The 24,087-nt window shown below is 43.6% G+C and overlaps 1 protein-coding gene across 2 annotated transcripts in view; it reads left to right on the forward strand.

Moving 5' to 3' along the window:
• The first annotated feature begins 12,999 nt into the window (after positions 1 to 12,999).
• LOC135558993 (chromodomain-helicase-DNA-binding protein 8-like) overlaps positions 13,000 to 24,087 on the forward strand; it is a 28,398-nt gene continuing 17,310 nt past the window's right edge. Inside the window, exons 1-14 of one of the 2 annotated variants that reach the window (XM_064993268.1) lie at positions 13,000 to 13,101; positions 13,806 to 14,076; positions 14,167 to 15,197; positions 16,852 to 17,121; positions 17,239 to 17,349; positions 17,461 to 17,954; positions 18,044 to 18,158; positions 18,431 to 18,652; positions 18,750 to 18,818; positions 18,938 to 18,993; positions 19,143 to 19,260; positions 19,405 to 19,488; positions 20,898 to 21,035; positions 21,163 to 21,284. In XM_064993268.1, the coding sequence (XP_064849340.1) occupies positions 14,268 to 15,197; positions 16,852 to 17,121; positions 17,239 to 17,349; positions 17,461 to 17,954; positions 18,044 to 18,158; positions 18,431 to 18,652; positions 18,750 to 18,818; positions 18,938 to 18,993; positions 19,143 to 19,260; positions 19,405 to 19,488; positions 20,898 to 21,035; positions 21,163 to 21,284 (2,729 nt within the window). In that variant the 5' untranslated portion in view covers positions 13,000 to 13,101; positions 13,806 to 14,076; positions 14,167 to 14,267. The remainder of the gene's footprint in view (positions 13,102 to 13,805; positions 14,077 to 14,166; positions 15,198 to 16,851; positions 17,122 to 17,238; positions 17,350 to 17,460; positions 17,955 to 18,043; positions 18,159 to 18,430; positions 18,653 to 18,749; positions 18,819 to 18,937; positions 18,994 to 19,142; positions 19,261 to 19,404; positions 19,489 to 20,897; positions 21,036 to 21,162; positions 21,285 to 24,087) is intronic. The other variant, XM_064993269.1, reaches the window with a different exon arrangement.

Consider the following 24,087-nt stretch of genomic DNA (forward strand, 5'->3'; position numbering starts at 1 on the left):
ATTACATAAGGATGCAGTCGATGATATAGAGTACAGTATATACGTATGCATATGAGATGAATAATGTAGGGTAAGTAACATTATATAAGGTAGCATTGTTTAAAGTGGCTAGTGATATATTTACATAATTTCCCATCAATTCCCATTATTAAAGTGGCTGGAGTTGAGTCAGTGTCAGTGTGTTGGCAGCAGCCACTCAATGTTAGTGGTGGCTGTTTAACAGTCTGATGGCCTTGAGATAGAAGCTGTTTTTCAGTCTCTCGGTCCCAGCTTTGATGCACCTGTACTGACCTCGCCTTCTGGATGATAGCAGGGTTAACAGGCAGTGGCTCGGGTGGTTGATGTCCTTGATGATCTTTATGGCCTTCCTGTAACATCGGGTGGTGTAGGTGTCCTGGAGGGCAGGTAGTTTTCCCCCGGTGATGCGTTGTGCAGACCTCACTAGCCTTTGGAGAGCCTTACGGTTGAGGGCGGAGCAGTTGCCGTACCAGGCGGTGATACAGCCTGCCAGAATGCTCTCGATTGTGCATTTGTAGAAGTTTGTGAGTGCTTTTGGTGACAAGCCGAATTTCTTCAGCCTCCTGAGGTTGAAGAGGCGCTGCTGCGCCTTCTTCACGATGCTGTCTGTGTGAGTGGACCAATTCAGTTTGTCTGTGATGTGTATGCCGAGGAAATTAAAACTTGCTACTCTCTCCACTACTGTTCCATCGATGTGGATAGGGGGGTGTTCCCTCTGCTGTTTCCTGAAGTCCACAATCATCTCCTTAGTTGTTGACGTTGAGTGTGAGGTTATTTTCCTGACACCACACTCCGAGGGCCCTCACCTCCTCCCTGTAGGCCGTCTCGTCGTTGTTGGTAATCAAGCCTACCACTGTTGTGTCGTCCGCAAACTTGATGATTGAGTTGGAGGCGTGCGTGGCCACGCAGTCGTGGGTGAACAGGGAGTACAGGAGAGGGCTCAGAACGCACCCTTGTGGGGCCCCAGTGTTGAGGATCAGCGGGGAGGAGATGTTGTTACCTACCCTCACCACCTGGGGGCGGCCTGTCAGGAAGTCCAGTACCCAGTTGCACAGGGCGGGGTCGAGACCCAGGGTCTCGAGCTTGATGACGAGCTAGGAGGGTACTATGGTGTTAAATGCCGAGCTGTAGTCGATGAACAGCATTCTCACATAGGTATTCCTCTTGTCCAGATGGGTTAGGGCAGTGTGCAGTGTGGTTGAGATTGCATCGTCCGTGGACCTATTTGGGCGGTAAGCAAATTGGAGTGGGTCTAGGGTGTCAGGTAGGGTGGAGGTGATATGGTCCTTGACTAGTCTCTCAAAGCACTTCATGATGACGGAAGTGAGTGCTACGGGGCAGGGTCGTTTAGCTCAGTTACCTTAGCTTTCTTGGGAACAGGAACAATGGTGGCCCTCTTGAAGCATGTGGGAACAGCAGACTGGTATAGGGATTGATTGAATATGTCCGTAAACACACCAGCCAGCTGGTCTGCGCATGCTCTGAGGGCGCGGCTGGGGATGCCGTCTGGGCCTGCAGCCTTGCGAAGGTTGACACATTTAAACGTTTTACTCACCTCGGCTGCAGTGAATCAGCGTATTCGTCAATGTTGTTATCTGACGCAATACGAAACATGTCCCAGTCCACGTGATGGACAATGTGGAAGAGTCTTGCGAAGTAGGCCTATCACCTCCCCTGTAGGTAGTGACACATTGTCATTATATCACCGCCTCTATAGGTAGCAAAAAATTGCGTTTCAGCTTATGCTTTGCCATTCCCGACGAGAAATTGTTTGTAGAGCAGTGGCGCTTTCGGATGAAAATGATCAATGACATTGTACTGATACTAGGCCTACATTATATTTCCCTAAAATCAAATATCATCTTTAAATGGTGACATTTGGCTACAGAGGGTAGTGCATACGGCCCAGTACATCCCTCGGGCTGAGCGTCCTGCCATCCAGGACCTACAGTGCCTTGCGAAAGTATTTGGCCCCCTTGAACTTTGCGAACTTTTGCCACATTTCAGGCTTCAAACATAAAGATATAAAACTGTATTTTTTTTGTGAAGAATCAACAACAAGTGGGACACAATCATGAAGTGGAACGACATTTATTGGATATTTCAAACTTCTTTAACAAATCAAAAACTGAAAAATTGGGCGTGCAAAATTATTCAGCCCCCTTAAGTTAATACTTTGTAGCGCCACCTTTTGCTGCGATTACAGCTGTAAGTCGCTTGGGGTATGTCTCTATCGGTTTTGCACATCGAGAGACTGAATTTTTTTCCCATTCCTCCTTGCAAATGAGGATCAACCACAGCATCCCCACAGCATGATGCCGCCACTACCATGCTTCACCGTAGGGATGTTATTGGCCAGGTGATGGTATTGGCCAACCTGTTTTCGCTGTCTTAGTATGGGGTATTGTGTGTAGATTGATGAGTTTTGTTTTAAAAATGCATTTTTAGATTAAGGCTGTAACATAAAATGTGGAAAAGGTGAAGGGGCCTGCATACTCTCTGAATGCACTGTACATTCACATTCATTCACACTAGACATATGCTGCTTTTTTGTTGTTGCTATTTTACTATTTTTCCTTTACTTTATTTAGCACATTTTTATTACTTGTTATAAACTCTGCATTGTTGGTTAAGGGCTCATAAGTAAGCAGTTCACGGTAAGGTGTACAGTCGTGGCCAAAAGTTTTGAGAATGACACAAATATTAATTTCCACAAATGTTGCTGCTTCAGTGTCTTTAGATATTTTTGTCAGATGTTACTATGGAATACTGAAGTATAATTACAAGCATTTCATACGTGTCAAAGTCTGTTAATGACAACTACATGAAGTTGATACAAAGAGTCAATATTTGCAGTGTTGTCCCTTCTTTTTCAAGACCTCTGCAATCCGCCCTGGCATGCTGTCAATTAACTTCTGAGCCACATCCTGACTGATGGCAGCCCATTCTTGCATAATCAATGCTTGGAGTTTGTCAGAATTTGTGGGTTTTTGTTTGTCCATCCACCTCTTGAGGATTGACCACAAGTTCTCAATGGGATTATGGTCTGGGGAGTTTCCTGGTCATGGACCCAAAATATCGATGTTTTGTTCCCTGAGCAAAATTGTGAGTGAGCCCACTCCCTTGGCTGAGAAGCAACCCCACACATGAATGGTCTCAGGATGCTTTATTATTGGCATTACACAGGACTGATGGTAGTGCTCACCTTGTCTTCTCCGGACAAGCTTTTTTCCGGATGCCCCAAACAATCGGAAAGGGGATTGATCAGAGAAAATGACTTTACCCAAGTCCTCAGCAATCCAAATCCTGTATCTTCTGCAGAATATCAGTCTGTCCCTGATGTTTTTCCTGGAGAGAAGTGGCTTCTTTGCTGCCCTTCTCGACACCAGGCCATCCTCCAACAGTCTTCGCCTCACTGTGCGTGCAATGCACTCACACTTGCCTGCTGCCATTCCTGAGCAAGCTCTGTACTAGTGGTGCCCCGATCCCACAGCTGAATCAACTTTAGGAGACGGTCCTGGCGCTTTCTGGACTTTTTTGGGTGCCCTGAAGCCTTCTTCACAACAATTAAACCGCTCTCCTTGAAGTCCTTGATGATCCGATAAATGGTTGATTTAGGTGCAGGGTAGCCTAGTGGTTAGAGCTTTAGACTAGTAACCGAAAGGTTGCAAGTTCGACTCACCGAGCTGACAAGGTACAAATTTGTCGTTCTGCCCCTGAACAGGCAGTTAACCCACTGTTCCTAGGCCGTCATTGAAAATAAGAATTTGTTCTTAACTGACATGCCTAGTAAAATAAAGGTAAAAAATAAAAATAAAATAATGGCAACAATATCCTTGCCAGTGAAGCCCTTTTGGCACAAAGCAATGATGACGGCACGTGCTTCCTTGCAGGTAACCATGGTTGACAGAGGAAGAACAACAATTCCAAGCACCACCCTCCTTTTGAAGGTTCCAGTCTGTTATTCGAACTCAATCAGCATGACAGAATGATCTCCAGCCTTGTCCTCATCAACACACACACCTCTGTTAACTAGGGAATCACTGACATGGTGTCAGCTGGTCCTTTTGTGGCAGGGCTGAAATGCAGTGGAAATGTTTTTGGGGATTCAGTTCATTTGCATGGCAAAGAGGGACCATCAAATAATTGCAATTCATCTGACCACTCTTCATAACATTCTGAAGTATATGCAAATTGCCATCATACAAACTGAGGCAGCAGACTTTGTGAAAATGTATATTTGTGTCATTCTCAAAACTTTTGGCCACAACTGTACACAAGTTGTATTTGGCGCATGTGAAAATACAAAAAAATAATGCTCTTCAGTTACTTAAAAAAAAGTTTCAATGAAACTAAAAAAAAACTCTATGATATATGCCTCAAGATCAAAATATCATCTTTATATGGTGACATTTGGTCAAATGATTGCCATTCAGTTCATTTTAAAATATAATTAGGGACACACTCTTTGGGGGAATAATAAAGGAGCCACATCAATATCTCCTGATACCGACTGCAATAAAGACAACCTGGAACATGTCTACAAACACGCAGGGGGCTGGGTTACTTGGTTAAAAAGCAACCAATCGTAGTAACGCATTACATGTAATCCAGATTACGTCGTTACGTAATCAGGCCATTGCAGTGCGCTTTGTATGGGGTGTATTCATTACGTCTTGTAACGGAAACTGTTTACAGTTTAAAATAATCTAACAGCACCAGACTAGACTACATCAGGTGCAAACAGAGCAAGCGGAACAAACGGGGAAGGACCTAGCTGAATCTGTCCAATAGAAAGTCCCGTTTTCGTAAAAAATAATAATTTTCAGTTTGGAGTAAACTGTTTCTGTTGTAACAGACGAAAAGTTTTGCAACAGAATTGTCGAAATGAATACACCCCTGTTTAAACGCTTGCAGTCTCGCACGAAAATACGACACATTGCGCGGATAATTTCTTAAAAAATGGATACCGGTGCTCATGCCACATCTTTCCATGTCTGGCAATATAGACAACATTTCATTTTCAAGGAATGAAGAGAAAAAAATATGACCGTCCAGTGTGTTCTATGCAAACCTAAATTCCGCATATTGTCTACCTCCAAGAACTCGACATCAAATCTGAAGAAACATTTAGAGGTGAGTTTAATGCTTTCAATGAACATGTTCTATGGTGGGTTAAAAAAGCAGGTCGGATGTAAAACATGTGTCCCGTACCAACTTTATAAACCACCTCCGGCCGAGCTACGAACGTTCTTTCACAATAAAATAATGACGGGTTTACTGTGTTTTGATTGGGTGCCGGTACATTTCATCGAGCCTATACGGACATTCCATTGGTTCCCTCATGCGTCGCCATATTCTTACCACACTCGACCTTGCCATAACCATTTCACAGTTGAACGTCAATGGAGTCCCAAGGATAATGTATAGCATGGACCAATCACACAATCAGGCAAAAAAAAGTCACTTTGAAATGAAATTCTAACAGACATTATATTCAAACATTGCAATGCATCATAATTTTCACCTACTCGAAAAGGGGGGGGTGCACCCTTAATGAAATGTATATCATGGACATATGGGGTACTACTACTGGTGGTCAGTGTAACTGCCCTCTCAGCCTTGTAGTTTTTTGAATGGGCTTCATGTGCCAACAAATTACGAAAATGTTCTTCATAAAAATTATCTCCATAAAAGGTACAATCAGGGCAAGGTGACCGGAAACATGACCGAATACAAACAGTGTTGCTATTCCCTCCGCAAGACAATCAAACAAGCTAAGCGTCAATATAGAGACAAAGTACAATCGCAATTCAACGGCTCCGACACGAGGTATGTGGCAGGGTCTACAGTCAATCACGGATTACAAAAAGAAAACCAGCCCAGTCACGGACCAGGATGCCTTGCTCCCAGGCAGACTAAATAACTTTTTTGCATGCTTTGAGGACAATACAGTGCCACTGACACGGCCCGCAACCAAAACATGCGGACTCTCCTTCACTGCAGCAGAGGTGAGTAAAACATTTAAAAGTGTTAACCCTCGCAAGGCTGCAGGCCCAGACGGCATCCCCAGCCGCGCCCTCAGAGCATGCGCAGACCAGCTGGCTGGTGTGTTTACGGACATATTCAATCAATCCCTATCCCAGTCTGCTGTTCCCACATGCTTCAAGAGGGCCACCATTGTTCCTGTTCCCAAGAAAGCTAAGGTAACTGAGCTAAACGACTACCGCCCCGTAGCACTCACTTCCGTCATCATGAAGTGCTTTGAGAGACTAGTCAAGGACCATATCACCTCCACCCTACCTGACACCCTAGACCCACTCCAATTTGCTTACCGACCAAATAGGTCCACAGACGATGCAATCTCAACCACACTGCACACTGCACACTGCCCTAACCCATCTGGACAAGAGGAATACCTATGTGAGAATGCTGTTCATCGACTACAGCTCAGCATTTAACACCATAGTACCCTCCAAACTCGTCATCAAGCTCGAGACCCTGGGTCTCGACCCCGCCCTGTGCAACTGGGTACTGGACTTCCTGACGGGCCGCCCCCAGGTGGTGAGGGTAGGTAACAACATCTCCACCCCGCTGATCCTCAACACTGGGGCCCCACAAGGGTGCGTTCTGAGCCCTCTCCTGTACTCCTTGTTCACCCACGACTGCGTGGCCACGCACGCCTCCAACTCAATCATCAAGTTTGCGGACGACACAACAGTGGTAGGCTTGATTACCAACAACGACGAGACGGCCTACAGGGAGGAGGTGAGGGCCCTTGGAGTGTGGTGTCAGGAAAATAACCTCACACTCAATGTCAACACAACTAAGGAGATGATTGTGGACTTCAGGAAACAGCAGAGGGAACACCCCCCTATCCACATTGATGGAACAGTAGTGGAGAGGGTAGTAAGTTTTAAGTTCCTCGGCGTACACGTCACAGACAAACTGAATTGGTCCACCAATTCGTGAAGAAGGCGCAGCAGCGCCTCTTCAACCTCAGGAGGCTAAAGAAATGCGGCTTGTCACCAAAAGAACTCACAAACTTCTACAGATGCACAATCGAGAGCATCCTGTCGGGCTGTATCACCGCCTGGTACGGCAACTGCTCCGCCCACAACCGTAAGGCTCTCCAGAGGGTAGTGAGGTCTGCACAACGCATCACCGGGGGCAAACTACCTGCCCTCCAGGACACCTACACCACCCGATGTCACAGGAAGGCCATAAAGATCATCAAGGACAACAACCACCCTAGCCACTGCCTGTTCACCCCGCTATCATCCAGAAGGCGAGGTCAGTACAGGTGCATCAAAGCTGGGACCGAGAGACTGAAAAACAGCTTCTATCTCAAGGCCACCAGACTGTTAAACAGCCACCACTAACATTGAGTGGCTGCTGCCAACACACTGACTCAAATCCAGCCATTTTAATAATGGGAATTTATGTAAAATATATCACTAGCCACTTTAAACAATGCTACTTAATATAATGTTTACATACCCTACATTATTAATCTCATATGTCTATGTATATACTGTACTCTATATCATCTACTGCATCTTTATGTAATACATGTATCACTAGCCACTTTAAACTATGCCACTTTGTTTACATACTCATCTCATATGTATATACTGTACTCGATACCATCTACTGCATCTTGCCTATGCCGTTCTGTACCATCACTCATTCATATATCTTTATGTAGATATTCTTTATCCCTTTACACTTGTGTGTATAAGGTAGTAGTTTTGAAATTGTTAGTTAGATTTCTCGTTGGTTATTACTGCATTGTCGGAACTAGAAGCACAAGCATTTCGCTACACTCGCATTAACATCTGCTAACCATGTGTATGTGACAAATAAAATTTGATTTGAAGTAAATTAATCCACAAATATATCTTAAATGAGCAGTTGCCACAATTTTTTAGATTTGTTAAATTAATGATATTGATTCTTGGTTCTTGAGGAATATAACTTATAAATGCCTCATGAGCTTAGTTAGTTCAAATGTCATACTCCTTCAGAAGCTGAAATATAAGCTTGTTTTACACCAATGTTTGTAATCAAATTAAATGTAAACAAACACTACATAGCCTTAACTACAATGGATGACCAGTCCTCACATTCATAGCTCTGTCTATGAATTTGAGAGTGGTTACATTTCTCCAGCCCTGTCTCTCAGCTTTTTACCGAAACGGGTGGGGAGTTTGCTTTGTTGTCGTTTCAACTGCTGATTGCCGCTTTAAATTAAATTTGATGATTTAATCTTGAAGCACATTCAAAAGATTATGCGACAGTATCTGGCTCTGCTACATATGATAATAAATAGGTTGGGTAAATGCTTTGGGGATTTACCTGTCTGTTAAAACAGGGATGTTCTGATATACTGTAAATGAAGGTGTATTAATACATTTTCTTTTTGATTTTATTTCAGAGAAAGCATGCAATCATGCATCTGAAGTCGCCTGAAGGTGAGGTGGATGGACCCAATGGATCACCCACAGAGTCTCCTAAGGGGCCACGCTACAAGAAATCCAAGTTGGAAAACCTTGTCAATCAAATGATGTCACAGCCAAAAGTGAACACCCTGATCTTCAACTCTATGGTGGAAAATGTCCAGTCGCTGTCTGTCTTGGAACAGCCTGCTTTCAGGAAGTTGATTGAGGGCTTAAGTGGAGGGAAGATGTCCATGACCCGAAATACTTTTATCAATGGATTTCTGATGGCATACTCCAAAATGAAGGAGGAACTAAAGGGAAAGCTGGACAGTGTACAATCTGTGTGTACTACAGCTGATATCTGGTCAGCTCACAACAGAAGCTACATTGGGATGACATGTCATTGGATTGAGAAGAATGAGCTGGAGAGGAAGTCTGCTGCACTTGCCTGTGCCAGAATACGGGGCTCGCATACATTTGAAACAATTGCAGCCAAAATACACGAGATTCATTTGGCTTACAATATTGAAAACAAACTTCAGGCTACAGTCACTGATAATGGCAGCAACTTTGTCAAAGTCTTCAAAGAGTTTTCAAAGGGGGACAATGAAAACTAGGATGATGACATTGTTGAATTTCAGGACGTGGGCACCATACTTGACGGAGCAGATGAGGCCATGCACCTCTTTCTGCTGCCGCACCAGAGATGTGCATCGCACGCATTGAATCTGATTGCCTCCCACGATCTAGTGCAAGTTCTATCACGGGGAGAAACTGCCCAAGTGTACTGCAGTGCAATGGCCAAATGTTTTGCCATATGGAACAGTGTCCGCCAATCCCCATTGGCTATAGCAGCAGCGGAGGACATAGAGAAAATGAAATTGACTGCTCCTTCTGTGAGTCGCTGGATTTCTGAATACTCTGCAGTGGAAAAGATGGTCTCTCTCCCTGAAACAAAACTAATGGATGTTTGCGACAGCTTTGGGGTCCCAAGACTGCTATCTTATGAGATAGCATTTTTAAAAGAATACATACATGTCTTCAAGCCACTTACTTTTACACTGGAACTCTTCCAAGGAGAGCAAAAATGTTTTCTTGGACTGGTCATACCAACGGTACTCACATTGAAGAAAAAGCTATGTGAGAAGAAAACTCTTGCGCTCTATCTCTTGGACGTCATCAACCCTGTTCTAGACGCAATAGATTCCCGTTTCAAACAGAAAATGGCGACAGCAACTACACCACAATTCCATTTGTGGTGGCTACCAGAAGCTGAGAGAGAAGACATGCATTTGATGCTGGTGGCTGAGGCAACCCGATTGGAGCCGACTGGTGGTGCGCCAATCAGCAGCGACAATGTGCAGTCAGAAGACGAATTATTTAGTTTTGGGCCTGGGACTGGCAACAGTGACACAGAAGAGGAAGTCCGGAGGTACCTCGAGGAAACCAGCAAAAGTCTCAGTTGCCTGAAATACTTCCAGAGAGTGAGAAAGTTGTTCCTCAAATTCAATGCCATCCTACCTCGTGTTCTTGTGGAGCGCCTCTTCAGTCATAACGGGAACATTCTCACCCCTAGAAGGAATGGTTTGACTGATGATCAGTTTGAGCAAGTTCTCCTTTTGCGGTACAACAGCAAAATATGCTCTCTGGACAAAATATTCCCTGAGTAAAAATGTAAAGGGATTTTTTTCACAGATCATGTATCAGGCAAAGGAGGATTGGTGGGGGGGGGGGGGCTAAAGGAGGACGGGCTCATTGTAATGGCTTGAATGGATTTAATGGAACCATATCAAACGCATCAAACATGCGCAAACGATGTTTGACTCCGGCTCCGTCTATTTAATTCCAGCCATTACAATGAGCCCGTCCTCCTACAGCTCCTCCCACCAGCCTCCACTGGTATCAGGGGTGTATTCTTTGTTGTGTTTGTTAAGCTCACATTGAACATGTTGTTTAAAAGTCATCAAAGTCTGTGTGTGCAGAGGTTAAAACAGATATTTATGTTAGTCGGCGTGACTAAATTTAAGCAATAAGGCCTGAGGGGGTGCTGTTTATGGCCAATATACCACAGCTAAGGGCTGTTCTTAGGGCACAACGCAACACAGAGTGCTGCGGTAGAACAGGTAGACCTTACATTGAAATGCTTACTTACAAGCCCTTAACCAACAATGCCAACGTTCAGGAGTCTTATGGCTTGGGGGTAGAAGCTGTTGAGAAGCCTTTTGGACCTAGACTTGGCGCTCCAGTACCGCTTGCCGTGCGGTAGCAGAGAGAACAGTCTATTACTAGGGTGGCTAGAGTCTTTATTTTAGGGCTTTCCTCTGACACCGCCTGGTATAGAGGTCCTGGATGGCAGGAAGCTTGGCCCGGTGATGTAATGGTCAGAGGCCATATACCACAAACCCTGAGGTGCCTTATTGCTATTATAAACTGGTTACCAATGTAGTAAGAACAGTAAAAATACCTGTGCTATACATTCTGAAATACCATGTCTTTCAGCCAATCACCATTTTTAAAAAAAGCTTTATTTATGACGGCCTATGAACAAGTCAGTTAAGTCAGTTAATTAAGAACAAATTCTTATTTTCAATGATGGCCTAGGAACAGTGGGTTAACTGCTTGTTCAGGGGCAGAACGACAGATTTGTACCTTGTCAGCTCAGGGATTTGAGCTTGCAACCTTCCGGTTACTAGTCCAATGCTCTAACCACTAGGCTACCCTGCCACCCCAGGGTAGCCTAGCATTCAGGGCTCTAACCACCCAGTTTATAATCTGGACTCAAATCACCCAGTTTATAAATATATTATACCACGGGTATGACAAAAGATTACTTTTTACTCTTCTAGTTACGTTGGTAACCAGTTTATAATAGCAATAAGGTGCCTCGGGGGTTTGTCGTTTATGGCTGTATTCAGGCATTCTGTGTTGCATCTTGCATAAAAACAGCCCTTAGCTGTGGTATATTGGCCATGTACTACACCCCCTCGGGCATTGCTTAAATATATACTTATTCAAAATATTGAGTTATGTACTAGCTAAATGCAAATGTCTACTTTTCATTTTCTTTTTTTAACATAATGCTGCTAGCCTACCTTTTACACGTGATTACATAGAAAATGAGTTTAACGAAAATAAAATGGAACAGATTAAAATAATTCTAAATATGCTTCTTTGTGCTTTTATTAAACATGAGGTTCAAGTTTTTATTTTAAAAGAAGTCAAGTAATGTGTATCCAGTAACAGATTTTGTGTGTTCCTACTGTACAGTACATGACATTGGAGACCTCCAAAACAGGGACAGGCTCACTCTCACAGTTCACCCACACAATCACCTCTAGGCGGCAATGTTGAGTTGTTAAATCTAGTTTGTGTGTGTGTGTGATTATATTTACTCTGTTGTCCAACTATCTTTAAAGTAGGAGGCCTCTTTTAGTAGGTAGTGTGCCAGTTCAGTTTGTGTGTACCCTAAAAATAAACACACATGACAATACCCAGTGTAAAGTTAAAAAGAGAGCGCCATACACAAACTCTTCTAATTGGGCTAAAGTGAGGCGAAGGCCTGAGTCTTTCTGGTATGGACATCATCTCCTCAGGAGACAGTTACTGGACAACATGGCATTTGAAAGGTAATTATGAGGTGTCATTTACTCCTATGCTGCCAGTGATTTTGTTAGTGAATCCAGTGCTAATCAAAGATATGATAGGATGAAGGTACCTTATAGAGATGAAAATGATATAATGTTATTAAAACACACTGTATCCATGATAAACATATATATTTTATCTTTATTTAACTAGGCAAGTTAAGAACAAATTCTTATTTTACAATGACGGCCTACCTCGACCAATTCCTAGCCTGGACGACGCTGGGCCAATTACGCACCGCCCTATGGGACTCCCAATCACGGCCGGTTGTGATACAGCCCGGGATCAAACCAGGGCCTGTAGTGTCACCTCGAGCACTGAGATGCAGTACCTTAGACTGCTGCGCCACTCGGGAGCCCCATAAGCCATGGTGCATTTCTGTTTTGATTTAGCCTGTAAAAATGCCTATGAAAATAAAATGAAACACTTTTAAAAATAAGTATAGCATCTCTGGTCTGGGCATAGCTACACTTTTAAATATGGGTTCAACAATGTGTGAGTGAGCAAACATGGTCTCCTTTTTGTAGAGTCTGAAAATGTAAGACTATGAGGGCACATTGTTTGATGGTTTGCAAAAAAACACCATAGATAGAGAAATGATTTATGGAATATACGACATATCTTAAAATCGTACTAAAGTTTAACATGCAGTAAACTCAGCTGCTGGTTTGACAGCAAAATCCAACGTGTAGGACTGCTGAGCCAAATTGTCCCAACTAGGCCGCATTTATTGTTTTCTCAACCTAACTACGTCCATTACTGTCTTCCGCCCAGGATTTCGTTCATTGGATGATGGACAATCCATTTTAGCCAATGCCTTGTAGGAAGGCTGCCGACTAGTGTACATTCAGACCAATGATAGTCATGCGGATGGTATTCGAGGGGTACACTTTCAACGTTTTCGCTGGCAAGAACGTTAGTTCCTGCTCTTTCCTGGCCGTTTCCTGTAATCGTACAGTGTTGTGAGACGGAGAAAGCCATGTGTGTCGATGCAAAGGTAAATGTAGCACCCCGAAATGATAACTGAGAGAGTCGAGGCAGTGGATGGTTATTAGGTGGTATTTTTTTTAAATGAATAACAGACGAAGTCCATCCCAAATGCCATTGCGGCCTTACCCGTGTCTGATCGTAGACAGGCTAGTATGGTTATTGTGGCACGTTGCTTTGGTTTGGTCCGGTTTGTTGATGAGATTGAAAGAGTGGATGGTATGCAGTAAATTATGAAGATGTTAGTTATTGACTGACATATTGCAGTAGTTATTTATATACCTTTTGAAATAGATTTTAATCCCAAAACCGCCTTATGTGGGTTATGCAATGCCAATAGCCATTCAATGCTAACGTTATCTCTGTAACCGTTTTGCGGAGAACAACACTGTCAGAAACGCCTGACCATGTATAGACAGATGGGTTTCTCCCACTTGCCATTTAAATTATTAATGTCCATACAAATACTGCTTTTAAAATGGTCTATGATAATAATGAAGGCATGTTTGATTCAAGAAAAAACAGAAGCCACAAGTGTTTGTTGTTATAGGTAGCTAGATGGCTAACTAGTTAACCAACTTACTAGCTAGCTAACGTTACTAGCTAGCTACCACATGACAATTCAGACCATTTCACCTCACCAAGAGAGCAGTTTTAGCTTAACCACTTTTTCCTGGTTAAGCTAAGTGTTTATCTTCTCCTTTTCTGCTTTAGCAAAGAGACATCAGCAAATGATCTCGCAGATGGGAATCCATCCCATCATTACACACAGCGCAGAGGAGAGAAATAGGCACTGAAAACAAGGAAGAGGAAAGGGGTGAGGAAGAAGTGGAGAAACAGGGGGACTCTCCTCTTCCCTGAGTGTCTTTCTCTTGTATCTAGCTCATTTTCCCCACCATCTACACCACCACTCCAATATTTGTCATTGGAGGATACACAGACGAAGGCCAAGTCAATTCTCTGCACTGGACTGAAACCAATTTTAGTACGTGAATTATATGTTATTGATATGTGTACTCTGAATAATATTGATGATCTTGGATTAATTTAAAATTATTTTTTGTTTTTCCAATAGTTTTTTAACGTGCACATTCTGGGCAGTTTTCTGGATTCCCTGTCTTTTCTGACTGAGAGCAAGGCTGTTTTGTTCTCTATATTTTCTGTGGACTGGTCAACATGGCAGACCCCATCATGGACCTCTTTGATGATACGCCGCTGTTCAACCTGGATGCTCTGCCAGGCGATGCCTTCACCCAGGGTTCCTCAGACCCTGTGGAGGAGGCTCTGAAACTGGCTCTGGGGCAGATTGACCCCCCCTATGAACCCACCCCAGCTCTCTGCACACCAGTCGCAGCTCCAATAATCCCAGACCCAGTCCCTGTGCAGCAGCAGGCCTCCGTCCCATTTGCCCTCCCTCAGACTGTTTCAATCGCTTCAACAGTACCTCAGACAACACTCTCTGTAGCCAGTAACACTAGTCGGGCTGCCACAGTCCTGCTGGGCTCACCTCTGACTGTCAATAGCTCTGCTGGCACCACACAACAGATCACAACACAACAATTCACCACACAGCAGCTCACACAGATTGCACAGCAGCTTACTCCTCAGCAGCTAGCTTCCATCACCCAGCAGGCCGGGGGGCAGGGAGGCTCCAAGATCGTCATCCTGAAAGGACCTGGGGGGCATGCACAGGTGCTGCAGACTGTTCCTGGGACAGGCTCTCAAGCGGGGAAGGTCACCTTTGCCAGGGTACTGTCTGGAACCCAACTTAGGCCTGGCATGCAGATACTGTCTGGGGGAACGGTCCTGAACCAAGCGTCTCCTGGGCAGGGACCGGTGAAGGTGGGGACTGGGATACAGAGGCTAGTTCAGTCGCCCAACGGACCCCTGAAACAGGTGCAGTTGATTTCCATGCCCCAGGGTCAGACGCAAACTGTCCAGATGCAAATACCGCAGGCCCAGCTTGCCCAATCGCAGCAAATCCAGCTACAACCCCAGACACAGGTGCAGCTGCAGTCTACCATGCAAACACAGGTTACCGCCACTGTTACAGGCACCACTTCAGTACGACCACAAGGGGTTACCCTCACTACAGTACCACAGCAGGTAAGACTGCCCTTTGACTTTACCATCAGAATGATCAAATGCTATGTTTTGAGTAGTCAGGAATAGAGGTCGGCCCGATTATGATTTTTCAACGCCGATACCGATTATCGGAGGACCAAAAAAAGCCGATACCGATTTAATCGGTTGATTTTTATTTACATTTTTCATTTGTAATAATGACAATTACAACAAACCTGAATGAACACTTATTTTAATATAATACATCAATAAAATCAATTTAGCCTCAAATAAATAATGAAACATGTTCAATTTGGTTTAAATAATGCAAAAACAAAGTGTGGGAGAAGAAAGTAAAAGTGCAATATGTGCCATGTAAGAAAGCTAACATTTAAGTTCCTTGCTCAGAACATGAGAACATATGAAAGCTGGTGGTTCCTTTTAACATGAGTCTTCAATATTCCCAGGTAAGAAGTTTTAGGTTGTTGTTATGCACCCTGCTAACTAGCTAGCCATTTCACATCTGTTACACCAGCCTAATATCGGGAGTTGATAGGCATGAAGTCATAAACAGCTGCTGGCAGAACCACAAAAGTGCTGTTTAAATGAGCAGTCAGTCTGCTCTATCAAATCATAGACTTAGTTATAACATGATAACACACAGAAATACGAGCCGTAGGTCATTAATATGGCCGAATCTGGAAACTATCATCTCGAAAACAAGACGTTTATTCTTTCAGTGAAATACGGAACCGTTCCGTATTTTATCTAACGGGTGGCATCCATAAGTCTAAATATTCCTGTTACATTGCACAACCTTCAATGCAATGTCATAATTACGTAGAATTCTGGCAAATTAGGCAGCCCGAACTGTTGCATATACACTGACTCTGCGTGCAATGAACGCAAGAGAAATGACACTTTCACTTGGTTAATATTGCCTGCTAACCTGGATTTCTTTTAGCTAAATATGCAGGTTTAAAAATATATACTTCTGTGTATTGATTTTAAGAAAGGCATTGATGTTTATGGTTAGGTACACATTGGAGCAACGTTATGCACCACATCGATTATATGCAACGCAGGACACGCTAGATAAACTAGTAATATCATCAACCATGTGTCGTTAACTAGTGATTATGATTGATTTGATTGTTTTTTTTTTATAAGATAAGTTTAATGCTAGCTAGCAACTTACCTTGGCTTCTACTGCATTTGCGTAACAGGCAGTCTCCTCATGGAGTGCAATGAGAGGCAGGTGGTTAGAGCGTTGGACTAGTTAACTGTAAGGTTGCAAGATTGAATCCCCCGAGCTGACAAGGTAAAAAAATCTGTCGATCTGCCCCTGAACGAGGCAGTTAACCCACCGTTTCTAGGCCGTCATTGAAAGTAAGAATGTGTTCTTAACGTACTTGCCTAGTTAAATATATTTATATATATATATATATATATATATATATATATATATAATTATTATTATTTATTTTTTAAATCGGACAAATCTGTGTCCAACAATACCGATATCCGATTCTTATGAAAACTTGAAATCGGCCCTAATTAATCGGCCATTCCAATTAATCGGTCGACCTCTCGTCAGGAATACAGTGACCTGGTCTCCACCTCAGGTCTCAAGATTGTACATTTGTAATTTAATCAACATCTTCTCATTTCTAATTGATAATTGCTCTCACCTCAGGGTGAAGCTAAGAGGATTACCCTGGTGCTGCAGCAGCCCCATGGTGGCACGACCCAGGGGGGTGCTGTGACGGTGGGTGGGTCGGGTCAGCTGCAGCAGGGCCAGCAGCAGAGGCTGGTGTTGGGTAACCTCCCAGGGAAGCTGGTCCTCCAAGGGGGTCAGCTGGCTGCTCTAACCCAGGCCAGGGCAGGGCAGACGGGGGCGCAGCCTAAAGTACTTACCATCCAGCTGCAAGTGCAGCAGCAACCCAACCAACAGGGGGGACCCAAGGTAAGGAGGAGTGGCCTGAATTAGTCATTACAAAATGATCCTCATTTAACTAATCAGAAATACTGACCTGTTCTATGAAGACTTTGATCTGTAACTTGAACTGTCTCTGACCTGCAGTTTCAGCTGGTGTCTGGAGGGCAAGGTAGCAGCCCACAGGTGGTTCAGATCTCCCAGGGGCAAGGTGGACAGAGACTGGCCATGCCCCTCAAACTGCTGCTGCAACCACAGGTACACACACACATGCCTCATGTCTCAATATATGTAGTCCTGAATTGCACATCTCACTAGTCAGTGTTTTTTTTTTCCCCTTACTCTTAACTCGTCCATCTCTTTCCCCAGATGAGCTCCACCTCCACAGCAGGTGGTACCGTCTCCGTAGTGAAGGTCATCAACACCTTGGCTGCTGGCTCTGCCCCTTCCACCACCACCACCATGGCATCAACAGGGATACGGCTAGCCAAGGCCCAGGAGCCTGTACGGCGTGTGGAGACCCTGGGCAAGCAGGAGAAGGCCAACCGCATTGTGGCCGAGGCCATTGCCAGAGCAAAGGCCCGGGGAGAGAGGAACATTCCACGAGTCCTCAACCAGGACGAACTGCCTCCTGGACAGAAGGCTGCTGACAAAGGGGCTGTTGCAACGACCACTGGCACACCTGGAGCCAAGAAGAAGGGGGGAGGAGGCGGGAGTAAGAAGAAAAGCCCACCAGGGTTGGGGGGGAAGGGCATGGCTTGTGCTGAGAAGAAAGGCAAGGCCAAGGCAGCAGGTGGAGCTGCTGTGGGGACACCTGTAGGGGTGGCTGGAACCAGCGGCAGCAAAAGCAAGGCAAAGATCAAGTAAGTTTGTTAGGAGCAGTTTTGTCATTGAACTTTGAGTGTTAGATCTATTTTTCGAAACTGATCTTTTTCATCCTCTCTCGCCCCAGTACGATCACTCTAGTGGGGGGTAAGAAGAGGAAGAGGAATGCATCCTCAGACCACTCTGATGGGGACTTGAGCCCTGCCTCTCCCTCTAAGGCCCTGGAGGAGGACATGTTAGCAGTGAGACACATTCCTCCTACTGACACACACCTACACACAACACAACCACTTTTCCCCCCACAAACATGCATGACGCTACACTAAACTACAGTATAGTATGATCTCTAAATCTATCACCACTTCGTAAATGCCACTTCAATAAACGCACATCCCTGATTTGACATTTTAGGAACATAGTACGTTCAGTGTTGTACTGACTGTTTGTCTTAGACTTCCTGACAGATGTCTTAATTGTTTGCATGTCAACCCCCCCCCCCACACACACACACCAGAAGAGGCGCTCTAACCGTCAGGTGAAGAGGAAGAAGTACACGGAGGACTTGGACATCAAAATCACTGACGACGAGGATGAGCCGGAGGAGGATGTGGACGTAACCACGACGGCAGCGGTGGCGTCCATTACCGGAGGGGCCGCGGGGCAGCTGATGGGAGAGCAGCTCAAACAGGAGCTGCAGTTGGACGGGGATGGCCTTTCCAGCATGCAGTTCTTTGTGGTGAGTGGGAGATCTAATCAAGGTTGGGCTGTTCTGTTCTGTTTTGTTTATCACATGCAAATGACAGCTGTATAACACACATGTATATGTGTCACAGGAAAACCCCAACGAGGAAGATGCAGCAATTGTCGACAAAGTCTTGTCCATGAGGCTAACTAAGAAGGAGGTGAGTGTGCTTACTGTGCTATTTATTTATTCTTTTAATTGTTAGTATTTATCGACTTTGCTGATTTTAAGAAGTTGCAAATCATTATGTATCTTTGTTCCTCTCTCCCTATTTTAAAGGTGTCTCCAGGACATTATATAAATGCTGAGGAATTCTTTGTCAAATATAAGAACTAGTAAGTGTCACTCTCTTTCCTTATGTTCATTACAGTTTGGTGTGCTAATCCCTTATTACGGTCTATTGACCAAAATACTGGTGTGGGATCCATTAAATTGTTTGGAGTATCCATAGCTAACCCCTCAACCCTCCTGTTCCTACTCTCAGCTCCTATATGCACTGTGAGTGGGCCACTCTGGAGCAGCTGGAGAGAGACAAGAGGATCCACCAGAAGCTGAAGAGATTCAAGATCAAACACGCACAGATGAGACTCCTGTTACAGGAGGTAAGGGAATGCTATGGCCTCTTTCACAGAACAGTGGTAGCCCTCCGATTTGACAAGTAGATGGGAATGTGTATAGAGATGAACTACAGGGATCATAGTCGGTGTCTCTTTTGTTTCTTCTCCTTTCTGTGCCCCTGTCCCCAGGAGGAGGAGCCCTTCAACCCAGACTATGTGGAGGTGGACCGGATCCTGGATGAATCCAACAGTGTGGACAAGGACAATGGAGAGGTGAGAGAAGTCCCACACCATGCCTCTGAAATCTGTGAGGATGCAGCACTCCTGCCGGACTAAATTCTGATTTCTCAAGGACAAATCTTGAAATCTGTCACCATGAATTTAAACCACGAATTGATCTCGTGAAAATTCAGAGTCAGGATTATTTCTGGGTTGGGGCGGCAGGGTAGCCTAGTGGTTAGAGCGTTGGACTAGTAACCGGAAGGTTGCAAGTTCAAACCCCCGAGCTGACAAGGTACAAATCTGTCGTTCTGCCCCTGAACAGGCAGTTAACCCACTTCCTAGGCCGTCATTGAAAATGAGTACACGGGTCTAGCGTCGAGCAATCCCGTATCCGGGAGCGTAATCATAGCCTCAAGTTCATTAACATAACGCAACGTTAACTATTCATGAAAATCGCAAATGAAATGAAAGAAATATTTTCACTCACAAGCTTAGCCTTTTGTTAACAACACTGTCATCTCAGATTTTCAAAATGTGCTTTTCAACCATCGCTACACAAGCATTTGTGTAAGAGGTATTGATAGCTAGCATAGCATTAGCCTAGCATTCAGCAGGCAACATTTTCACAAAAACAAGAAAAGCATTCCAATAAAATCATTTACCTTTGAAGAACTTCGGATGTTTTCAATGAGGAGAGACTGTTAGTTAGCCAATTTTCTGTTTTTCCAAAAACATTATTTGTGTAGGAGAAATCGCTCTGTTTTGTTCATCACGTTTGGCTAAGAAAACCCCCCGATAATTCAGTCATTACAACGCCAAACTTTTTTCCAAATTAACTCCATAACATCGACAGAAACATGGCAAACGTTGTTTAGAATCAAACCTCAAGGTGTTTTTCACATATCTATTCGATGATAAATCATTCGTGGCAGTTGTGTTTCTCCTGTGAAGAAAATGGGAAAATGCACGCAGCTGGAGATTACGCAACAATTTTGACGGAGGACACCAAGCGGGCACCTGGTAAATGTAGGTCAATCTTCCAATGATATGCCTACAAATACGTCACAATGCTGCAGACACCTTGGGGAAACGACAGAAAGTGTAGGCTCATTCCTGGCACATTCACAGCCATATAAGGAGACATTGGAACACAGCGCCTTCAGAATCTGGGCCATTTCCTGTTTGAAATTTCATCTTGGTTTCGCCTGTAGCATCAGTTCTGTGGCACTCACAGATAATATCTTTGCAGTTTTGGAAACGTCAGTGTTTTCTTTCCAAATCTGTCAATTATATGCATAGTCAAGCATCTTTTCATGATAAAATATCTTGTTTAAAACGGGAACGTTTTTTTTATCCAAAAATTAAGAGCGCCCCCTATATCGAAGAAGTTAACTGACTTGCCTGGTGAAATAAAGGTAAAATAAAATAAAAATGTCTCTAAAAGTGTATTGTCTCCTTAGCCGGTGGTGTATTACTTGGTGAAGTGGTGCTCTCTGCCCTATGAAGACGCCACCTGGGAGCTGAGGGAGGACGTGGATGAGGACAAGGTGGTGGAGTTTAGGAAGATCCAGGACCGCCAACCTCAGCTCAAGAGAACGGTGAGTGTCAGATGCTGTGTGTGGGTATTCACTGGTTGTGTGTGTTTGCCACGTTCCATGTGAGTGCCAGTGCTCTAGACTCCTACGTCATCATTCCTCAGTCTAAACCATTCACTCATCTCATTAGCCCCGACCCCAAGCGGCTGCATGGAAGAAGCTGGAGGAATTCCGAGAGTACAAGAGTGGGAACGTACTTCGAGAATACCAGCTCGAGGGAGTCAACTGGCTGCTCTTCAACTGGTACAACAGGTACTGACTGACATTTCTTTATGTGCTTTTGAATGCATTTCATATCCCATTATTTACATGCATGCATGCATACACACATGCATACAGTACCAGTCAAAAGTTCGGACACACCTACTTATTCCAGAGTTTTTCTTTATTTTTACTATTTTCTACATTGTAGAATACTAGTAAAGACATCAACTATAAAATAACATGTGGAATCATGTAGTAACCAAAAAAGTGTCAGGCAAATCAAAATATATTTGAGATTCTTCAAAATAGCCACCCATTGCCTCGATGACAGCTTTGCACACTCTTGGCATTCTTTCTACCAGCTTCATGAGGTAGTCACCTGGAATGCATTTCAATTAACAGGTGTGCCTTGTTAAAAGTTCATTTGTGGAATTTCTTTCTTTAATGTGTTAGAGACAATCAGTTGTGTTGTGACAAGGTAGGGGTGGTATACAGAAGATAGCCCTATTTGGTATAAGACCAAGTCCATATTATGGCAAGAACAGCTCAAATAAGCAAGAGAAATGACAATCCATCATTACTTTAAGACATGAAGGTCAGTCAATGTGGAAAATTTCAAGAACTTTGAACATTTCTTCAAGTGCAGTTGCAAAAACCATCGGGCGCTATGTTGAAACTGGCTCTCATGAGGACCGCCACAGGAAAGGAAGACCCAGAGTTACCTCTGCTGCAGAGAATATGTTCATTAGTTACAAGCCTCAGAAATTGCAGCCCAAATAAGTGCAAGTAACAGACACATCATCAACTGTTCAGAGAAGACTGCGTGAATCAAGCCTTCATGGTCGAATTTCTGCAAAGAAACCACTACTAAAGGACACCAATAAGAAGAAGAGACTTGCTTGGGCCAAGAAACCCGAGCAATGGACATTAAACCAGTGGAAATGTGTCCCTTTTGTCCGAGTCCAAAGAGAGATAGATATATATATTTTTTTTTGTGGTTCCAACTCATGCTACTCATGAGATGCAAAGTAGGTGAACAGATGATCTCTGCATGTGTGGTTTCTACCGTATTTAAAATTCAAGGCACATTTAACCAGCATGGCTGCCACAGCATTCTGCAGCTATATGCCATCCCATCTGGTTTGCGCTATCATTTGTTTTTCAACAGGACAATGACCCAACACACTTCCTGGCTGTGTAAGGGCTATTTGACCAAGAAGGAGAGTGATGGAGTGCTGCATCAGATGACCTGGCCTCCACAATCAACCAACCTCAACCCAATTTGGGATGAGTTGGACCGCAGGGAAGGAAAAGCAGCCAACAAGCGCTCAGCATATGTGGGAACTCCTCCTTCAGGACTGTTGAGAGAATGCCAAGAGTGTGTAAAGCTGTCAAGGCAAAGGGTTACTACTTTGAAGATCATCAAATCTCAAATATATTTTGATGTAACACTTGGTTATTACATGATTCCATGTGTGTTATTTCATAGTTTTCATGTCTTCACTAATATTCTACAATGTAAAAATTAAGAAAAACCGTTGAATGAGTAGGTGTCCAAACTTTTGACTGGTCTGTCTACTCAGCAAAAAAATAAATGTCCCTTTCTCAGGACCCTGTCTTTCAAAGATTTCCCATGCTTGTTAAATGAACCATAAACAATTAATGAACATGCACCTGTGGAACAGTCGTTTTAATAAATAGGGTTGGCCCCTTTTTTTTCCTCATTTTCCGCCTGAATGATGAGCCCAAAGTAAACTTTGTTGCCTAGGCCCTGAAGCCAGGATATGCATGTAATTGGTACCATTGGAAAGAAAAGTTTTAGTAGTTTGTAGAAATGTTAAAATAATGTAGGAGAATATAACAATACATATGGTAGGAGAAAATCCAAAGAAAAACCAACCAGATTTTTTTTTTTTTTTGATGGACCATCCTCTTAAAATGGCAAGTATAAGGTCATACTGAAAATTAGCTCCCTGGATGAAATTCCTATGGCTTCAACAGGGTGTCAGCGGTCTATGTTCAAGGTTTCAGGCTTGTAACGTAAAAAACGGAAAATAAATAACAGTTTAAGTAGAAGGACACTCTTGGAAATTTGTGTTTGCGTGCACCATGAAGACAGGACGCACCTGCTAAAATCGGTTTCATACTTTCCGTAAGTAATATGATTGTTTTGATTACATCTGAAGAGTAAACAGAAAGGTATTTTGACTTGTTGAAACAGTTTAGGGGTAGATTTTCAGAATCCTTTCTCTGCATGTTGAATGAGTGGATTACTCATGGTGCCAACTAAACTGACTTTTGGGATATAAAGAAGGATTTTATCTAACAAAATGACACTACATGTTATAGTTGGGACCCTTTGGATGACAAATCAGAGGAAGATTTTCAAAAAGTGAATATTTAAATCGCTATTTATGAAACCTGTGTCAGTGGAAAAATATTTTGTTGGGCACCGTCCTCAAACAATCGCATGGCATGTTTTCGCTGTATTAGCTACTGTAAATCAGACAGTGTGGTTAGATTAACACGAATTTAAGCTTTCAACCGATATGACACTTGTATGTACCTAAACGTTTCATATCCATAATTTTTATGATTATTTATTTGAATTGTTCGCCCTCCAGTATCACCGGAAGTTGTCCCGCTTGCGGGACGCCAAGCCCTAAAAGGTTTTAAGACACTAACAGCTTATAGATGGTAGGCAATTAAGGTCACAGTTTTGAAAACGTAGGACACTAAAGAGGCCTTTCTACTGACTCTAAAAAAACACCAAAAGAAAAAATGCCCAGGGTCCCTGCTCATCTGTGTGAACTTGCCTTAGGCATGCTGCAAGGAGGCATGAGGACTGCAG

The sequence above is a fragment of the Oncorhynchus masou genome, chromosome 17, assembly GCF_036934945.1.
Source record: "Oncorhynchus masou masou isolate Uvic2021 chromosome 17, UVic_Omas_1.1, whole genome shotgun sequence".
NCBI classification, from domain to species: domain Eukaryota; kingdom Metazoa; phylum Chordata; class Actinopteri; order Salmoniformes; family Salmonidae; genus Oncorhynchus; species Oncorhynchus masou.